The sequence below is a fragment of the Ruditapes philippinarum genome, unplaced genomic scaffold, assembly GCF_026571515.1.
Source record: "Ruditapes philippinarum isolate M1 unplaced genomic scaffold, ASM2657151v2 ctg518_1_1_1_1, whole genome shotgun sequence".
NCBI classification, from domain to species: domain Eukaryota; kingdom Metazoa; phylum Mollusca; class Bivalvia; order Venerida; family Veneridae; genus Ruditapes; species Ruditapes philippinarum.
The window spans coordinates 344078-359533 of NW_026866182.1; the positions used below are offsets into that span (position 1 = coordinate 344078).

Here is a 15456-nt window from a genome sequence, read left to right on the forward strand (position 1 = left end):
TATATGTAACTCGCGTATTGACATCGTTCAGTCATTTAAATATCTTGGTGTTCATTTGTTTAAAAACGGGAATTGGAATCGCACGCAACAGAGAATCGCTCAACATGCTCAGTTTTCACTTCACAATTTATTTATTGTTTACAACCAATTAGAACTACCTGTATCCCAAAAAATATATCTTTTTGATTCTCTTGTAATGTCTACTCTTAATTACTGTGCGGAGGTATGGGGTCATCACGCTGGACCAGATATTGAGATTGTACATACGAAATTTTGTAGGAAAGTCCTATGCGTAAAACGCTCAACAAACGTAGATGCTCTATACGGCGAATTAGGGAGGACACCAATGAATGTGTATCGAAAAATTATATTGATAAAATACTGGGTTAAACTAATTACTTTGGATAATCAATCACTACTATTTAAAACTTATAATATGTTGATGAGGGATGCTGAATTAGGAAATACATATAATGGTAATAACTGGGCTAGTCAGATTAAAGAAATACTTTATAATCACGGTTTAATGTACTTATGGCAAAATCAATTTAACATTCAAATTAACGTAAATATGATTAAACAACGGATATTGGATGTGTATTATCAACAGTGGTACTCATCAATAAATAACTCTCCTCGTCTCGAAACGTATTGTTTATTTAAACATGAATGTAAATTAGAAAGTTATCTCGACTTTATTCAGGAAACAAAGTTCAGAATATCTTTAACGAAATTTCGTACATCCTCACATGATTTGGCAATAGAACGCGGACGCTACATAAATATTCCTAGGACGGAGAGAATCTGTTTAAATTGTAATTCTAATATGATCGAAAATGAATATCATTTTTTACTTATATGTCCAAAATTTAGAGAACTACGTAGAAAATATTTAAAACGTTATTATTATACCTGGCCTAACTTACAAAAATTCAAAAACTTGTTAAGTGAAACTAACCGAAAAATTATTCAGAATCTATGTAAATTTATGCTAATGTAATGAGAAACTAACAAACATTCTTTTATGTAATAAGCTCTTCAGAAAACTTTTGTTAATACTTTTTTCTATAAACATAGGTAAAACCCATACATTTCCATTGTATTTTATATATTTTGTTTGCTATAAATATGTCACATGTTTTATGCAATAAATATATTGAATTGAATTATAAATACCCCAAATTATCATATTTGATGCCACCCAGGTATTCTTAGGTACCACATGACACAAGCGTACGTGATGGTCCCAATCTTTGATTACCTTTCAAATAAAATAAAATCAAAATTTATTTATTTCTGGCATATATATTTATAACATTTCACAAAACATAAGCTATGTATAGCTTTTGACCGACATACTTGCATATAAACATTAAACTCATAAAAAAGCACAAATGATAATCTTTGACAGACAAATGGTAAAACAATTTAAATTAATCGTAATACTATAATGTGGGATATATGTAGACACTACATGTAATAAATAATAATAAATAATATTGACATTTAAATTACTGTAATATAAGTGAATAAAATAATATATATCTAAATAAAAATTGCTGAACACATTATATTTTTTTTAATTTAAGTTAAGCGTCTTCAAAATTTGAGGGATATAAGGTCTGAAGGGTGAAGTGTCTTGTTCCTATTTGAACGAAACTATATTGTGATAAGATTGGATCAAATATTGATTTTTGTTGGAACTTCACGTGCTACAAAAGCTGAAAGTGCATTGGTTATATTTAATAAGGTGTGAAATAGCATAGCACTAATGATTTGCTATTTTTAACTTCTCAGTTTTCCGCTTATTGAAATATATTGTGTTAATATAAACAAGCGCCTGGAAAACTAAGACCTTCTCATTACATCAAATTCCACTTTCGATTTTGTGCAAGCTGTTGATACGAAGGTATTGTATTGCATTCTGTTGGATAAAATTAATGATTATGACATATTTTCAACCTTAATCATGAGCTGACAAAGTTTGATATTTTTATGAAATCCATTTATTTTGTATGTCTAGATTTCAATATTTGGATAGAACATTTTCGGATAAGTTGCAAAGTGAAACCGAAAGAAAAACAAACCATTGACTCAAATTTCTTAGACCTCTGTATCTGTTTGAAAATATATGTTATACAACATACTCTTTTTATGTTTAATTTGTAAATCCAGTAAATAGGTAGGCGCTGCTGTAGATTATATTTTTTTAATTTCTTTTTCTTTGTTTTTTTTTTATTGTGTGTTTGGGGGGGGGGGGTCCCATGACAGTTCACACATAGATGTTTCACGTCCCAAAGTTGCAATGAAGCTTCTTGAAGACTTTTCACACCCTAATTTTATGCCAAAAAGAAAATGTTATTATATGTAACATTTTATTTTATACAGTTGAGTTCAAACTAAAGACTTAAGTTCCCACCCTTGTGCTCATGGTGTGGTTATTATAATGGATATCAATAAATTTGGTTCATACTTGGACAAAAAGAACACATGTACATGTATATGACAAAACAAACATGTTGAATTATATGACCTTGACCTTTAATTGACCTATGTGCCAAGGTCAAATTATTGAAATTTGCTTGAACTGTCATAGCTTTGTTATATATCTATGGGTTTGATTCATTCTTTTACAGAATAACAAATATGGCAGAACCCAATTTCATGGTGATTAATTGAATTGTGACCCTGACCTTTAATTGACCTTGAATGTCAATGAAAAACATTTAATTTCAATTTTATTTCTTACAAAAAATGTTTTGTAGGAGTGTTCTTTACTATAATATTCTTCCTCTGATGTGTTTGACTTGAGCAGGGTCTTTCAAATAGAATGGTCTGGAAACACGCTATGTAAACCCTTCTCGCTACAATTAAACATGTCTCGGTATAAATCAATATAGTTTGCTATAAACAAATTATGTAAGTGTTCAAGAAAAGGGCGAATATTAAATACAAGAGCAAAAATGAAAATTTTAACGACATGATGTTATTTAAAAATCTTTAAACTTTTGAAAAAAGGATAAATATTTCAGGAAATGATGTTTTTTAAAGCCATATTTGTTAAAAAACATAGACTGTTTGCTCAGAATATTTGCCGATAATCGGCGCCATTTTGAAAATGCACCAAATTAAACATCAAATATTTGCAAGTAGTATCGTGAAATATTATAATATTTTTACATGATACGATTAAAAAACATTTTTTTCTCTGTAAAATCAATTTCTATTTTGTCATTGAACAATGCATAAATTAAAAAAAACAGCTTAGAAAACTCAATCAATTTTCAAATATGATCAGTTCATTTTCACGCGGGGACGGAAAAATCCTAATTTCATTTCAAGTCTATGAAATTGTTACTTTTTAAAGTAAAAAACTGATAATATAATGTAGTCAGAGTTAGTTTATAGTAATTTCTTGATTGATTTAACAAAACATTATCTTATAATGTGATTTTTGAATGGTGATGTGCTATGCCATATCACGGTCGGTAGATAACCCAATCACGTGACTCAACCGAGACAGCATTTTCGTAAAATTGGTCTGTCTCCAGACCATTCTATTTGAAAGACCCTGACTTGAGGGATAAGAAAAAGTTGAGTGTGGCCCCCCTCTATGCAATGGCTCTTGTTAAATGACTAAGAATAAGTAACAAGTGCAAAGTACAAGTTTCTTTGAACATATATGTAATATATGTAATTCCATATCTGAAATACTTTATGTTTATATGTTTATAAACTCTGTCATGTAGGTTTTCTACAACCAGTTTCTACATAATGTATAGTAAGTAAATCCAAGTCAATGTAATGGAAACGGCATACCTATAAAATTGATGGGGTAGGGTTTGCACAAATTGAACATACAAAAGTAATTAAAAGGTTAATTGTAAAAGAATGAGTTACAACAAATGACACATACACTCATTTTCAATAAGCAGGTGCATCAAGGAAGTATCAAAGACAAGACAATCAGTGATTTAGAATGCTTTATTTAGCATTTTAATCGAAAAATATAACCTTTAAACAACAACTTTGTGAAATATTTTGAACATAACATAAGTTATTGTTGCCATATCCTCATTTGACGAAGGAGAGTTGTGATGTACAAATTTTGTCATGAAATGTTCGCTACAATAACTTTAAATGGTCACTTACAATAAATGGTTGGTAAAAAAACACATTTAATTAGTTTCACTACAAGAAACAAAATGTTATTCTTTAGAAAATTTAGAAAAACATTTGTACGAAATAACAATATTTAATTGTTATGTGCTTAGTTAAACTGTGTATAATTTTGTTCAAGTAAAAAATGTGATCTATTATAATAAAAAAGATTATAAAATTTTTTTCAATCTGTTCCTCGTTTATTCTTCTATTTAAATCTTACACCTGAGCCTTTTCAAGATTAAATGCAACCAAAGTATTGACCAAATGTGGTTATTTCACAGGAATTGTATCAAAAATACAAACAGAATGATATATGAAATGTTCGTTACTAATATTATAACCAAATCAAAACAACAATTATCTGTCTTGAAAAGGCAGATATTTAAAACTAAGCAACTATTTTAACATCATAACAAGTGTTAAACACGAAACACACATAAAAATGATATTATGTTAGTGTCAGTTGTTAGTTAAATCACATGAAAAGTAGTTTTTGTAACATGCAGTGTTTCTGAAATATCCGTTACATAAATGTCATTTTTACTTTTTTCAACTGAATACATGTCTATATAACGCCAGAAGTAATCATCAAATGCAACTTGTATTATATGAACAATAAACTATCAAAAAAAAAGATGAAAACAATATCAACAGCCACCTCAACGAAGATGCTGGTAACGGACATGTCTTTTTGAATCATTACTAGTTTACTTGATCAAACACTTGTTCAACTCTTTCAAAGTCACCATCTCGTAACACTAACATGCGTTTCGACTTGCCGCTTGCCAAAGGTGTTGAAACCTTGCATAGAATGTCCTCGTAATTCACCCAGATTTCATCAGGTCTTGTCGGCCACTGAAACATCCGTTTGCGTTTTTGTAAGAAAGTTATTTCGAATGTGTTGTCCTCATCATCACAATTGATGATCTTGCCAATGTACCAGTGGCCTAAGTATGAAGCTGCGACGTAGTCGTCAACATGATAGGTTTCTTTTGGATCAATATTGGGTTTAGCGACAGAAATGTGTTTAACTGTTTCAACTTGGATATTTGATATTTTATCTGTGTTTGTAGGTTTTGAAGACTTTGGGACAAGTGTTTCTTCTCTCCAAGTACCGCATGTTTCACTATCATCAGATACGCATATTTTACAGAAGCAACTAGTGTTTCGAACTGAGACGCTATTGTTGCCATTTCCCAGTACTGAGTGTATTTTCATTGTCCCAGTTATAGGTTTGAGATGCAGTTTACCTGTTTCTACAGCTTTCTTCTCACATTCTTCCGAAGACACAAACACAAAGCTAATGTTCTTCATGGAACAGTTTGATGATTGTGACCAGGCATAAAAATCAACGGGATCTTGAATGCCCACTTTGCCAGAGTTAACCGCCTCGTCTGCCATACTCTTAACTCTACCACCTAGACCATCGCATGGCCCCTTACCATGCCCCGCTTCCCAATAATTCCACCTTGCATGAATACCATGTATATCGTTGTGGTTTGCTATAAAGTTGAAGATAACCTTATTTCTATACTGCGATGTAGGACTGTCAGTCCAATAATGTACCCATGTTACCCCTGGGATAAGATCTTTAATTGTTGGTACAAGTTTGTCAGTGATTGCAAGGACTGTATTGGCATTATGACCCATCTCATCGGATATAAAGACGTAACTCTTGTGCTGTATTTCATCAGACCCATCTTTTCTATAGTATACGATCACAGGGTGAAGAGTCACGGCGGTCTGGTTCCAGTAGGCTGATTGTATCTCCTGAACCGACTTACATGAATAGTTTTCACTAAAGTCCATGTGTATAATACAGTGGTTATCAGGTAAGTTCTCTTTCAGATTCTTCATTTCAGAGTATTGGGTCTTTATTCTTATTACATGTTGGTCAAAATCTTCTATCTGGGTTTTAAGGTGAGACATGAATTCTTCTGGTTTCATTGTAATGTTCACAACTTTCATTACATTCTTCTTTTGACCTTTCACCTCTGTCTCAACACGTTTCCATTGGCCAACAGCTATATCACTTGACAATGCTTTCTCAGTTTCTTGTATCAGCCTTTCCTTTTGATCTATCATCTTTTCTCCGTTGATTGAGCATTCAATATTCACAGATTTCAGTGACTTAAGTGTTAGAGACATGTTTTGATGTTTCGTGCATAGACAGGTATCTCAAGTGATCATAGATGTTAGACGTATTCTTGCCGGTCTGATTCTAGTGAAAGAAGTAAATGATAATTTGGCATCTGGATTTTCGGACATGAACTTATGATAAAGTGATGATAGATAATCTGTTAACACACGTGTTTTTAGCTCACCTGTCACAAAGTGACAGGGTGAGCTTTTGTGATCGCTTTTCGTCCGGCGTCCGTCCGTCCGTCCGTAAACTTTTACTTTAAATGACATCTCCTCATAAACCACTAAGCCAATTTCATCCAAACTTCACAGGAATGTTCCTTTGGTGGTCACCTTTAAAAAATTGTTCAAAGAATTTAATTCCATGCAGAACTCTGGTTGCCATGGCAACCGAAAGAAAAAACTTTAAATATCTTCTTTTAAAAAACCGTAAGAGCTAGAGCTTAGATATTTGGCACGAAACATCTTCTAGTGAGTGTCTACCAAGTTTGTTCAAATATAAGCCCTGGGGTCAAAATTGGCCCTGCCCCGGGGGGTCATTGATTTTCCCTATATACATATAGTAAAAACTTATAAAATCTTCTTTTAAAGAACCAAAAGAGCTACAGCTAAGATATTTAGCATGAAACATGTTCTAATGGGTGTCTACCAAGTTTGTTCAAATAAAAGCCCTTGGGTCAAAATTGGCCCCGCCCCAGGGGGTCATTGATTTTCCCTATATGCATATAGTAAAAACTTAAAAAATCTTCTTTTAAAGAACCCAAAGAGCTATGGCTAAGATATTTAGCATCAAACATGTTCTAATAGGTGTCTACCAAGTTTGTTCAAATAAAAGCCCTGGGGTCTAAATTGGCCCCGCCCTGGGGGGTCATTGATTTTCCCAATATGCATATAGTAAAAACTTAAAAAAATCTTTTTTAAAGAACCAAAAGAGTTAAAGCTAAGATATTTAGCATGAAACATGTTCTAATAAGTGTCTACCAAGTTTGTTCAAATAAAAGCCCTTGGGTCAAAATTGGCCCCTACCCCAGGGGGTCATTGATTTTCCCTATATACATATAGTAAAAACGTAAAAAAATCTTCTTTTAAAAAACCGAAAGAGCTAGAGCTTAGATATTTGGCATGAAACATCTTCTAGTGAGTGTCTACCAAGTTTGTTCAAATAAAAGCCCTGGGGTCAAAATTGGCCCCACCTGGGGGGGGTCATTGATTTTCCCAATATACATATAGTAAAAACTTAAAAAACCTCCTTTGAAGAACCAAAAGAGCTACAGCTAAGATATTTAGCATGAAACATTTTCTAATGGGTGTCTACCAAGTTTGTTCAAATAAAAGCCCTGGGGTTAAAATTCGCCCCGTCCCGGGGGGTCATTGATTTTCCCTATATGCATATAGTAAAAACTTAAAAAATCTTCTTTTAAAGAACCAATAGAGCTAGAGCTAAAGATATTGAGCATCAAACATGTTCTAATAGGTGTCTACCAAGTTTGTTCAAATAAAAGCCCTGGGTCAAAATTGGCCCCACACCAGGGGGTCATTGATTTTCCCTATATGCATATAGTAAAAACTTAAAAAATCTTCTTTTAAAGAACCAAAAGAGTTAAAGCTAAGATATTTAGCATGAAACATGTTCTTATAAGTGTCTACCAAGTTTGTTCAAATAAAAGCCCTGGGGTCAAAATTGGGCCTGCCCCGGGGGATCATTGATTTTCCCTATATGCATTATAGTAAAAACTTAAAAAATCTTCTTTTAAAGAACTTAAAGAGCTATGGCTAAGATATTTAGCATCAAACATGTTCTAATAGGTGTCTACCAAGTTTGTTCAAATAAAAGCCCTGGGGTCAAAATTGGCCCCGGGGGTCATTGATTTTCCTTATATGTGTATAGCAAACACTTAAAAAATCTTCTTTGAAAAAACCCAAATAGCTAGAGTTAAGATATTAAGCATGAAACATCTTTTAGTGAGAGTTTACAAAGTTTGTTAAAATAAAAGCCTTGGGGTCAATATTGGCCCCGCCCCGGGGGTCATTGATTTTCTTTATATATGTGTATAGCAAAAACTTAAAAATCTTCTTTGAAAAAACCCAAATAGCTAGAGTTTAGATATTAAGCATGAAACATCTTCTAGTAAGTGTCTACAAAGTTTGTTCAAATAAAAGCCCTGGGGTCAAAACTGGTCCGGCCCCAGGGGTGTCATTGTTTTTAACTATATGTGTATAGTAAAAACTTAAAAAAAATCTTCTTTCAAAAAGCCCAATTAGCTAGAGCTTAGATGTTTAGCATGAAACATCTTCTTATGGGTGTCTACCAAGTTTGTGCAAATAAAAGCCCTTGGGTTAAATTGGCCCTGCAACGTTGGGGGTGGGTGGGGGTTGGGGGCCTATATACAGGTGAGCGACCTCAGGGCCATCATGGCCCTCTTGTTTTTTTTTCTCCAGTTTCTGACTTTGTGAAGTCACCTTTTCCAGGCATATTTCTTGAGTTTTCATCTCCTTCAAGGAATTCGATTACTTTTTGTCTCATCTTTGTGGTTTCTCGTATACGCGTCAGACTTCCGTTGTTCACACTCTTGCTTCTTACTTTAGATAACTTATTACGACTCATGCCTGTTTTTTCTCCAAACTTCTGTAGCAATTTGTACTTTTTTAGAACGTTACCGGCTACCAGATTTTGCAAGATTTTTCTTCGCTTTTACAGGGGCTTTATGGGCGGCAGATCTTATTTCATCGCATTTAGCGTTAGCAAATACCAACTCTTTTCGCACGCTTGTACTTTGCTCTCTTGTTAGATTCAGCTTTTCAACCAGTCGTTTAGCTTTAGATTTTGGGGTATCTTCTTGTTTGTCAGTTTTCTTGTTCTTTCTTTGGATAGACCGCATGGTGCTCCTATATTTGCGTTTAAGGTTTTCATGGGTTTCTTTCAAAGCTTTCAGTTCTTGTTTTGTCTTTCTAAGTTCTTTAGCAACTCTCATTTTAGGTCCGTTGGCTCTGTTGTGGAAGTTCAGTCTCACATTCAATCTGTTTTGTGGTTCAACATGTGCACTTTCATACCCACTTGATTCAACAACATCTTCTTGATTTCTATTATTTTGCTGCACTAATTCTCTCTTTCGTTGCCTGTACAGTCTCAAATACTCTCTATTTTTCTTGTTCCTCTCAGCTCGTTTTTCTTCTGATAGTAATTGGTTTTCTACATAGGTTCTTCGTCTTCTCTCTCTTTCTTTAGAAAGGTACTCATTGTTGTTCTTTTCTTTAAGCCTCTGACGATATGCTTTTTGAATTTCTGCCCTTGATTTCACCATACCTATAACAGAAAAGAACAAAACAAATGATGAAATGTTCGTTACTTATCTTGACATGTTCATTACTCAATATTCATGAGTGTATCACTGCAAAAAAGAATAATGTTTTGAAACGGGTTTGTGCGCTGCTTAGCTATATGTCCCTCAGTTTTATTTTCCTCACATGTTTCTTAAACTAACCTAAGACAGGAACAGAATATTTATTATTTGGTCACACAGGGGTATGAAACAAAATGAAGGTATAATAGAATAAATACGATTTCTAAAGAAATCATGCTTAAGGTAACTTTAGACATTGATAAAAGGTGAAAATAAGGAATAAATAATATACTTTAATTGGAAAAACATCTTAGTTATAAGTTTGACTGGTACAGTGACTCGCAAATGCAGCATACATGTTCGTTACTTTTTAGTAACGAACATGTCATTCTTTTGTCATGCCCAACATTTTGAACCCATGTAAGGCATCAAATAATACACACAATATATTCAAATTTCACTCCAATGTCAAAAGATTTATAAAAAAAACATGTTAAAAAAATAAATTTTAAGCAAATGTGTGGCTTAAAGAAAATGAACTCACCGTCGTTTTGCAAGATCTCCTTTTAATTTTTAAAACATGGAAGTTGATCTTCTCTGGTAGCCATATTGGGAGTGATGTCATCAAGTTTAATGACGTCACAAACGGAGAGATAAAAAAACTGCGCCCCAACCGTTAAATCATGCAGTATCGATATGTCAATAACAAACATTTCAAATTACGATTTTTTATTTGATAATCTTTCAGTAATATCAAATGAATATGACGTTAACATGTTCATTTGAGATTACAAGCGGCATTAATCATTTCACGGTAAGTTAATGTCTCACAAACGGTACGGTATTTTAGAAACTTAATGTAACGAACATGTCAATTAAAAGTCAATTTAGAAAAAGTGTTTACTTTTTCCTTCTATACTGTCAAAAGTACTCGAGTTCATTATTTGAATTGAAGTATTATGAATTATAATAAGACTAATGTCTATGATGATAATCAAAACGATAAATTTTATGTGTTTTTCTGTGAAATACTGCCGTGTAAAAACTAAATAACGAACATTTCGTACAAAAAACAATTTCATAAACCTACACTTTTTATAAGCTTAAAACGATAATTCACAATTGAAAGTTGATGGGAACTATATATGATATATTTAAGTAAGGTTAATTTTCCTTAATTACACTTAAAAAAGTGAACTAAATTGTTTTATTTAATTTGCACATGTGTTCAAATGCACTGCATATTGATCGGCGACAGTAACGGACATGTCAAAAATATATTTTATATGTTAAAATTTTCGCAAATTTGATGAGATAACATTTTTTTTAAACTGTATTGTAGTCGGACTACCGCAATGGTATATTGTTAGGTTGATAGACCAAACTTAATATCTTAAGGGAACGAGAATATTAACCAGCGACATGAATGCACCTGCTTATTGAAAATGAGTGATAATGAAATTTTTGATCAAAGCCATTTTGAGAAAATGGGAATATCTGTTGATTGGGGATAGGTCTGTTTACAGGACCTGCCATCAGAATAGAAATAATTGTTACATACTTGAAATAAAAACAAATTTAAGAATAGAAACATTGTCTAGCAGTTTACAATAATTTCTAGTATTTCTATTGTTTTCTCTTAATCAGTTGAATTGAAAGAATATTGATTTTGTTTAAAAGCAACAATATTTTAACTGGTGTTACAGTTTAAAAAAGGAATGCCCTTTCTATGAAACAGAGACTGTGTTCATTTTACATTTTTTGTACTAAACATTAGCCATCATTTCTAACCTTAATCGCATTCACAGTCCTTAGTGAAATAACATGGAACCAGCATAGAAGAATTTTTATGTGTGTGTGTTTTTATAGGGCAGTTGCAAAAATAACAAGACCTATATTAAATGCTTGATGAAAAGTTATTAATACATTACAATTTTATTTAAATAAACAGCATTATTCTATTTCATTTATAACCCTTGCTCCTATGTTGTGGAATGGATTTGTCCTCGTGTATTTTTTTTGTCCAGATAAAATCTAAGTGAAAAGCTTCTTTTTCCTGCATTTATTTTTTCTAGCATGAAAGACTGAACTAAGTTTAATTGCTTTTTGTTGGACTGTTCTCTATTGTCTGTTTAGTTTAAAAGTTTTCTTGTGTGAAACTTTTTTATCCTATCCTATCCTACATGTATCTTATTCTTCTATCCTATCCTTCTATCCTCTCCTTCTATCCTATCCTTCTATCTTATCATCTCCCTCTATCCTTCTATCCTATCCTATCCTTCTATCCTATCCTTATATCCTCTCCTTCTATCCTTTCCTTCTATCCTATCCTATCCTTCTGTCCTGTCCTATCCTTCTGTCCTATCATATCCTTCTATCCAATCCTTTCCTTATATCCTCTCCTTCTACCATCTCCTTCTATCCTCTCCTTATCCCTCTCCTTCTATCCTCTCCTATTCTTCTATCCTATCCTTTCCTTCTATCCTATCCTATCCTTCTATCCTCTCCTATCCTTCTATCCTATCCTATCCTTCCTTCTATCATATCCTATCCTTCTTTCCTATCCTATCCTTCTATCCTCTCCTTCTATCCTATCCTATCCTTCTATCTTCTATCCTATCCTTCTATCCTATCCTTCTATTATATCCTTTCCTTTCCTTCTATCCTATCCTATCCTTCTATCCTATCCTTCTATCCTTCTATCCTATCCTTCTATCCTCTCCTTTCCTTCTATCCTCTCCTATCCTATCATTCTATCCTCTTCTTCTATCCTATCCTCCTATCCTATCCTCCTATCCTATCCTTATATACTATCCTATCCTTCTATCCTATCCTATCCTTTTATCCTCTCCTAATCATATCCTTCTATCCTATCCTATCCTTCTATCATATCTTATTTTATCCTTTCCTTCTATCCTCTTCTTCTATCCTATCCTATCCTCCTATCCTATCCTTATATACTATCCTATCCTTCTATCCTATCCTATCCTTTTATCCTCTCCTAATCATATCCTTCTATCCTATCCTATCCTTCTATCATATCTTATTTTATCCTATCCTTCTATCCTCTCCTTCTGTCCTTTCCTTCTATACTATCCTATCCTTTCCTTCTATCATATCTTATTCTATCCTATATTTTAATTCTATCCTATTCTTTTCTATCCTATCATATCCTATCCTTTTATTCTATATCTATCCTATCCCATCCTTTTATTCTATGTCTATCCTATCCCATTTTTCTGTCCTATTCTATCCTATCATTTCCTATTCTATGAATAAAAATAGAGGTTAAAAAGAAATATTAAATCAAATGGCATGAATATGCTGACGGATTTTGAACTGCATTGGTAGCATGAGTAGATTCAGTTGCTGTCAGCAGGCTAAGTTTCCATTACACAAGACAATTTTCAAAAGCTTAAGTGTTTAACAACTTAATGTAAAATCATTCATAATATAAACTTCTTATAATCATATTTTTATATCTTTTTTAGCTCACCAGAGCCGAAGGCTCAGGGTGAGCTATTAGTATCAAAGGGGGATGCTCCGGCGTCCATCGTCCGTCGTCATGCGCCAACAATCGTCTTCTTCTCTGAAACTACTGGGCAGATTTACTTCAAATTTGGTCTGTAGCAACCTTGTGACAGTTACACTTGAATTTGCTCATGTCAGTCCAAATGGCTCCTTTAAGAGGTCAGCAGAGCTAAAAATAGAAAAACCTTTAAACATCTTCTTCTACAGAACTAATTGATGGATGATCAACAAACTTTGTCTGTAGCATTCTTGGGTAGTCTTTTATCAAGTTTGCTCATATTAATTTAATTGGCTCCTTTTAGGGGTCTCTAAGCCTAAAAATAGAAAAACCTTTAAACATCTTCTTCTACAGAACTAATTGATGGATGATCACCAAACTTTGTCTGTAGCATTCTTGGGTAGTCTTTTATCAAATTTGCTCATATGAATTTGATTGGCCCCTTTTAGGGGCCGCTAAAGCTAAAAATAGAAAAACATTTAAACGTCTATTTCTACAGAACTAATTGATGGATGATCACCAAACTTTGTCTGTAGCATTCTTAGGGAGTCTTTTATCAAGTTTGCTAATATTATTTTGATTGGCCCCTTTTAGGGGTCTCTAAGGCTTAAAATAGAAAAACCTTTAAACATCTTCTCCTACAGAACTAATTGATGGATGATCACCAAATATTGTCGACAGCATTCTTGGGTAGTGTTTTATCAAATTTGCTCATATTAATTTGATTGGCTCCTTTTAGGGGTCTCTTAAAGCCTAAAAATAGAAAAACCTTTAAACATCTATTTCTACAGAACTAATTGATGGATGATCACCGAACTTCGTCTGTAGCATTGTTGGGTAGTCTTTTATCAAGTTTGCTAATATTATTTTTGATTGGCCCCTTTTAGGGATCTCTAGGGCTAAAAATAGAAAAACCTTTAAACATCTTCTCCTACAGAACTAATTGATGGATGATCACCAAATTTTGTCAACAGCATTCTTTGGTAGTGTTTTATCAAGTTTGCTCATATTAATTTGATTGGCCCCTTTAGGGGCCACTTAAGCTAAAAATAGAAATACTGTTAAATGTCTATTTCTAGAGAACTAATAGACAGATGATCACTAAACTTTGTCTGTAGCATTCTTGGATAGTCTTTTATCCAGTTTGCTAATATTATTTTGATTGGCCCTTTTTAGGGGCCGCTAAAGCTAAAAATAGAAAAACCTTTAAACATCTCCTACTTCGGAACTAATTGATGGATGATCACCAAACTTTGTCTGTAGCAATTTTTTCTTGGGCAATCTTTTATCAAGTTTGCTTATATTAATTTTATTAGCCTTTTTTAGGGGCCACTAAAGCTAAAAATAGAAAAAAAACCTTCAAACATCATTTCCAACTGAAATAATTGATAGGTAGTCACCAAACTTTGTAGCATTGTTAGGTAGTCTTTTATCAAGTTTGCTCATATTAATTTGATTAACCCAGCTTAAATGCCCCAGGTCATGGCATTTTTCAAATTGTTGTTTAAACATATTCTATGCTCAAGTTTAATATGAGAATATATTGACATTCCAACACTGAAAAGCAGTTGTTTCTGGTGAGCGACTCAGGGCCATCATGGCCCTCTTGTTTATCTTTTCTAATTATCTAAATGGTGTCATATAGTTGGTGATAACATTATCTTTGTTTAAATCTGTTTCAGGCAACATGTATGACGAGGAGACAAATTTTGCCGGAGAATTCTCTGGGTTTTCAGACAAAGAGATACGACTGGGTAAAACTAGATTGAATTTGAAACTAATGCATTGCTGTCAAAAGTTAATTAAAAGTTTTATTTTTTTGTTGAAAAATCAATTTAGTGTTGTTTCAAATTAAGTTTTTCAGTAGTTTTACCAAGGAAAAGTGCATCATCATCACTGTTAAGCATTCTTCAAAACAGCACCCTGAGAACTTTTCATTATTAAACGTGCAGTGATGTTCGTTTTCTAAAAATAGAAGATTGGGAAACAAATCTTTAGCTTTACTATTTTACATATAGAGAGTGGACTGGTAGATTATAGTATCGATGGTTTCCTTATTGTTTATGTATTTTATTGATGACAAATTTCATTTTACACCTTGATTCTTTTGATTTAACAATAATATATGAAAGGATTTATCAAAAAATAACATATTTAACATTTAGAACAGCTGAAGGCCACTTGAACTTTTTGTTTAAATAGACGATAAATTTTCAAAAGTCTATAACAGTTTTCTTCTGTACATTGTATATTTAATTTATATTCTGTTGTCATGACAAC

General features: G+C 32.9%; 1 protein-coding gene across 3 annotated transcripts in view; it reads left to right on the plus strand.

Annotated features, from left to right (window-relative positions):
* The first annotated feature begins 1809 nt into the window (after window positions 1-1809).
* LOC132731606 (protein lifeguard 1-like) overlaps window positions 1810-15456 on the plus strand; it is a 32791-nt gene continuing 19144 nt past the window's right edge. The window contains exons 1-3 of one of the 3 annotated variants that reach the window (XM_060717813.1): window positions 1810-1909; window positions 3750-3781; window positions 14859-14930. In XM_060717813.1, coding sequence (XP_060573796.1) covers window positions 3775-3781; window positions 14859-14930 — 79 coding nt within the window. In that variant the 5' untranslated portion in view covers window positions 1810-1909; window positions 3750-3774. Of the gene's footprint in view, window positions 1910-2026; window positions 2183-3749; window positions 3782-14858; window positions 14931-15456 lie in introns of those variants that run through there. The other 2 variants (XM_060717814.1, XM_060717815.1) reach the window with 2 other exon arrangements.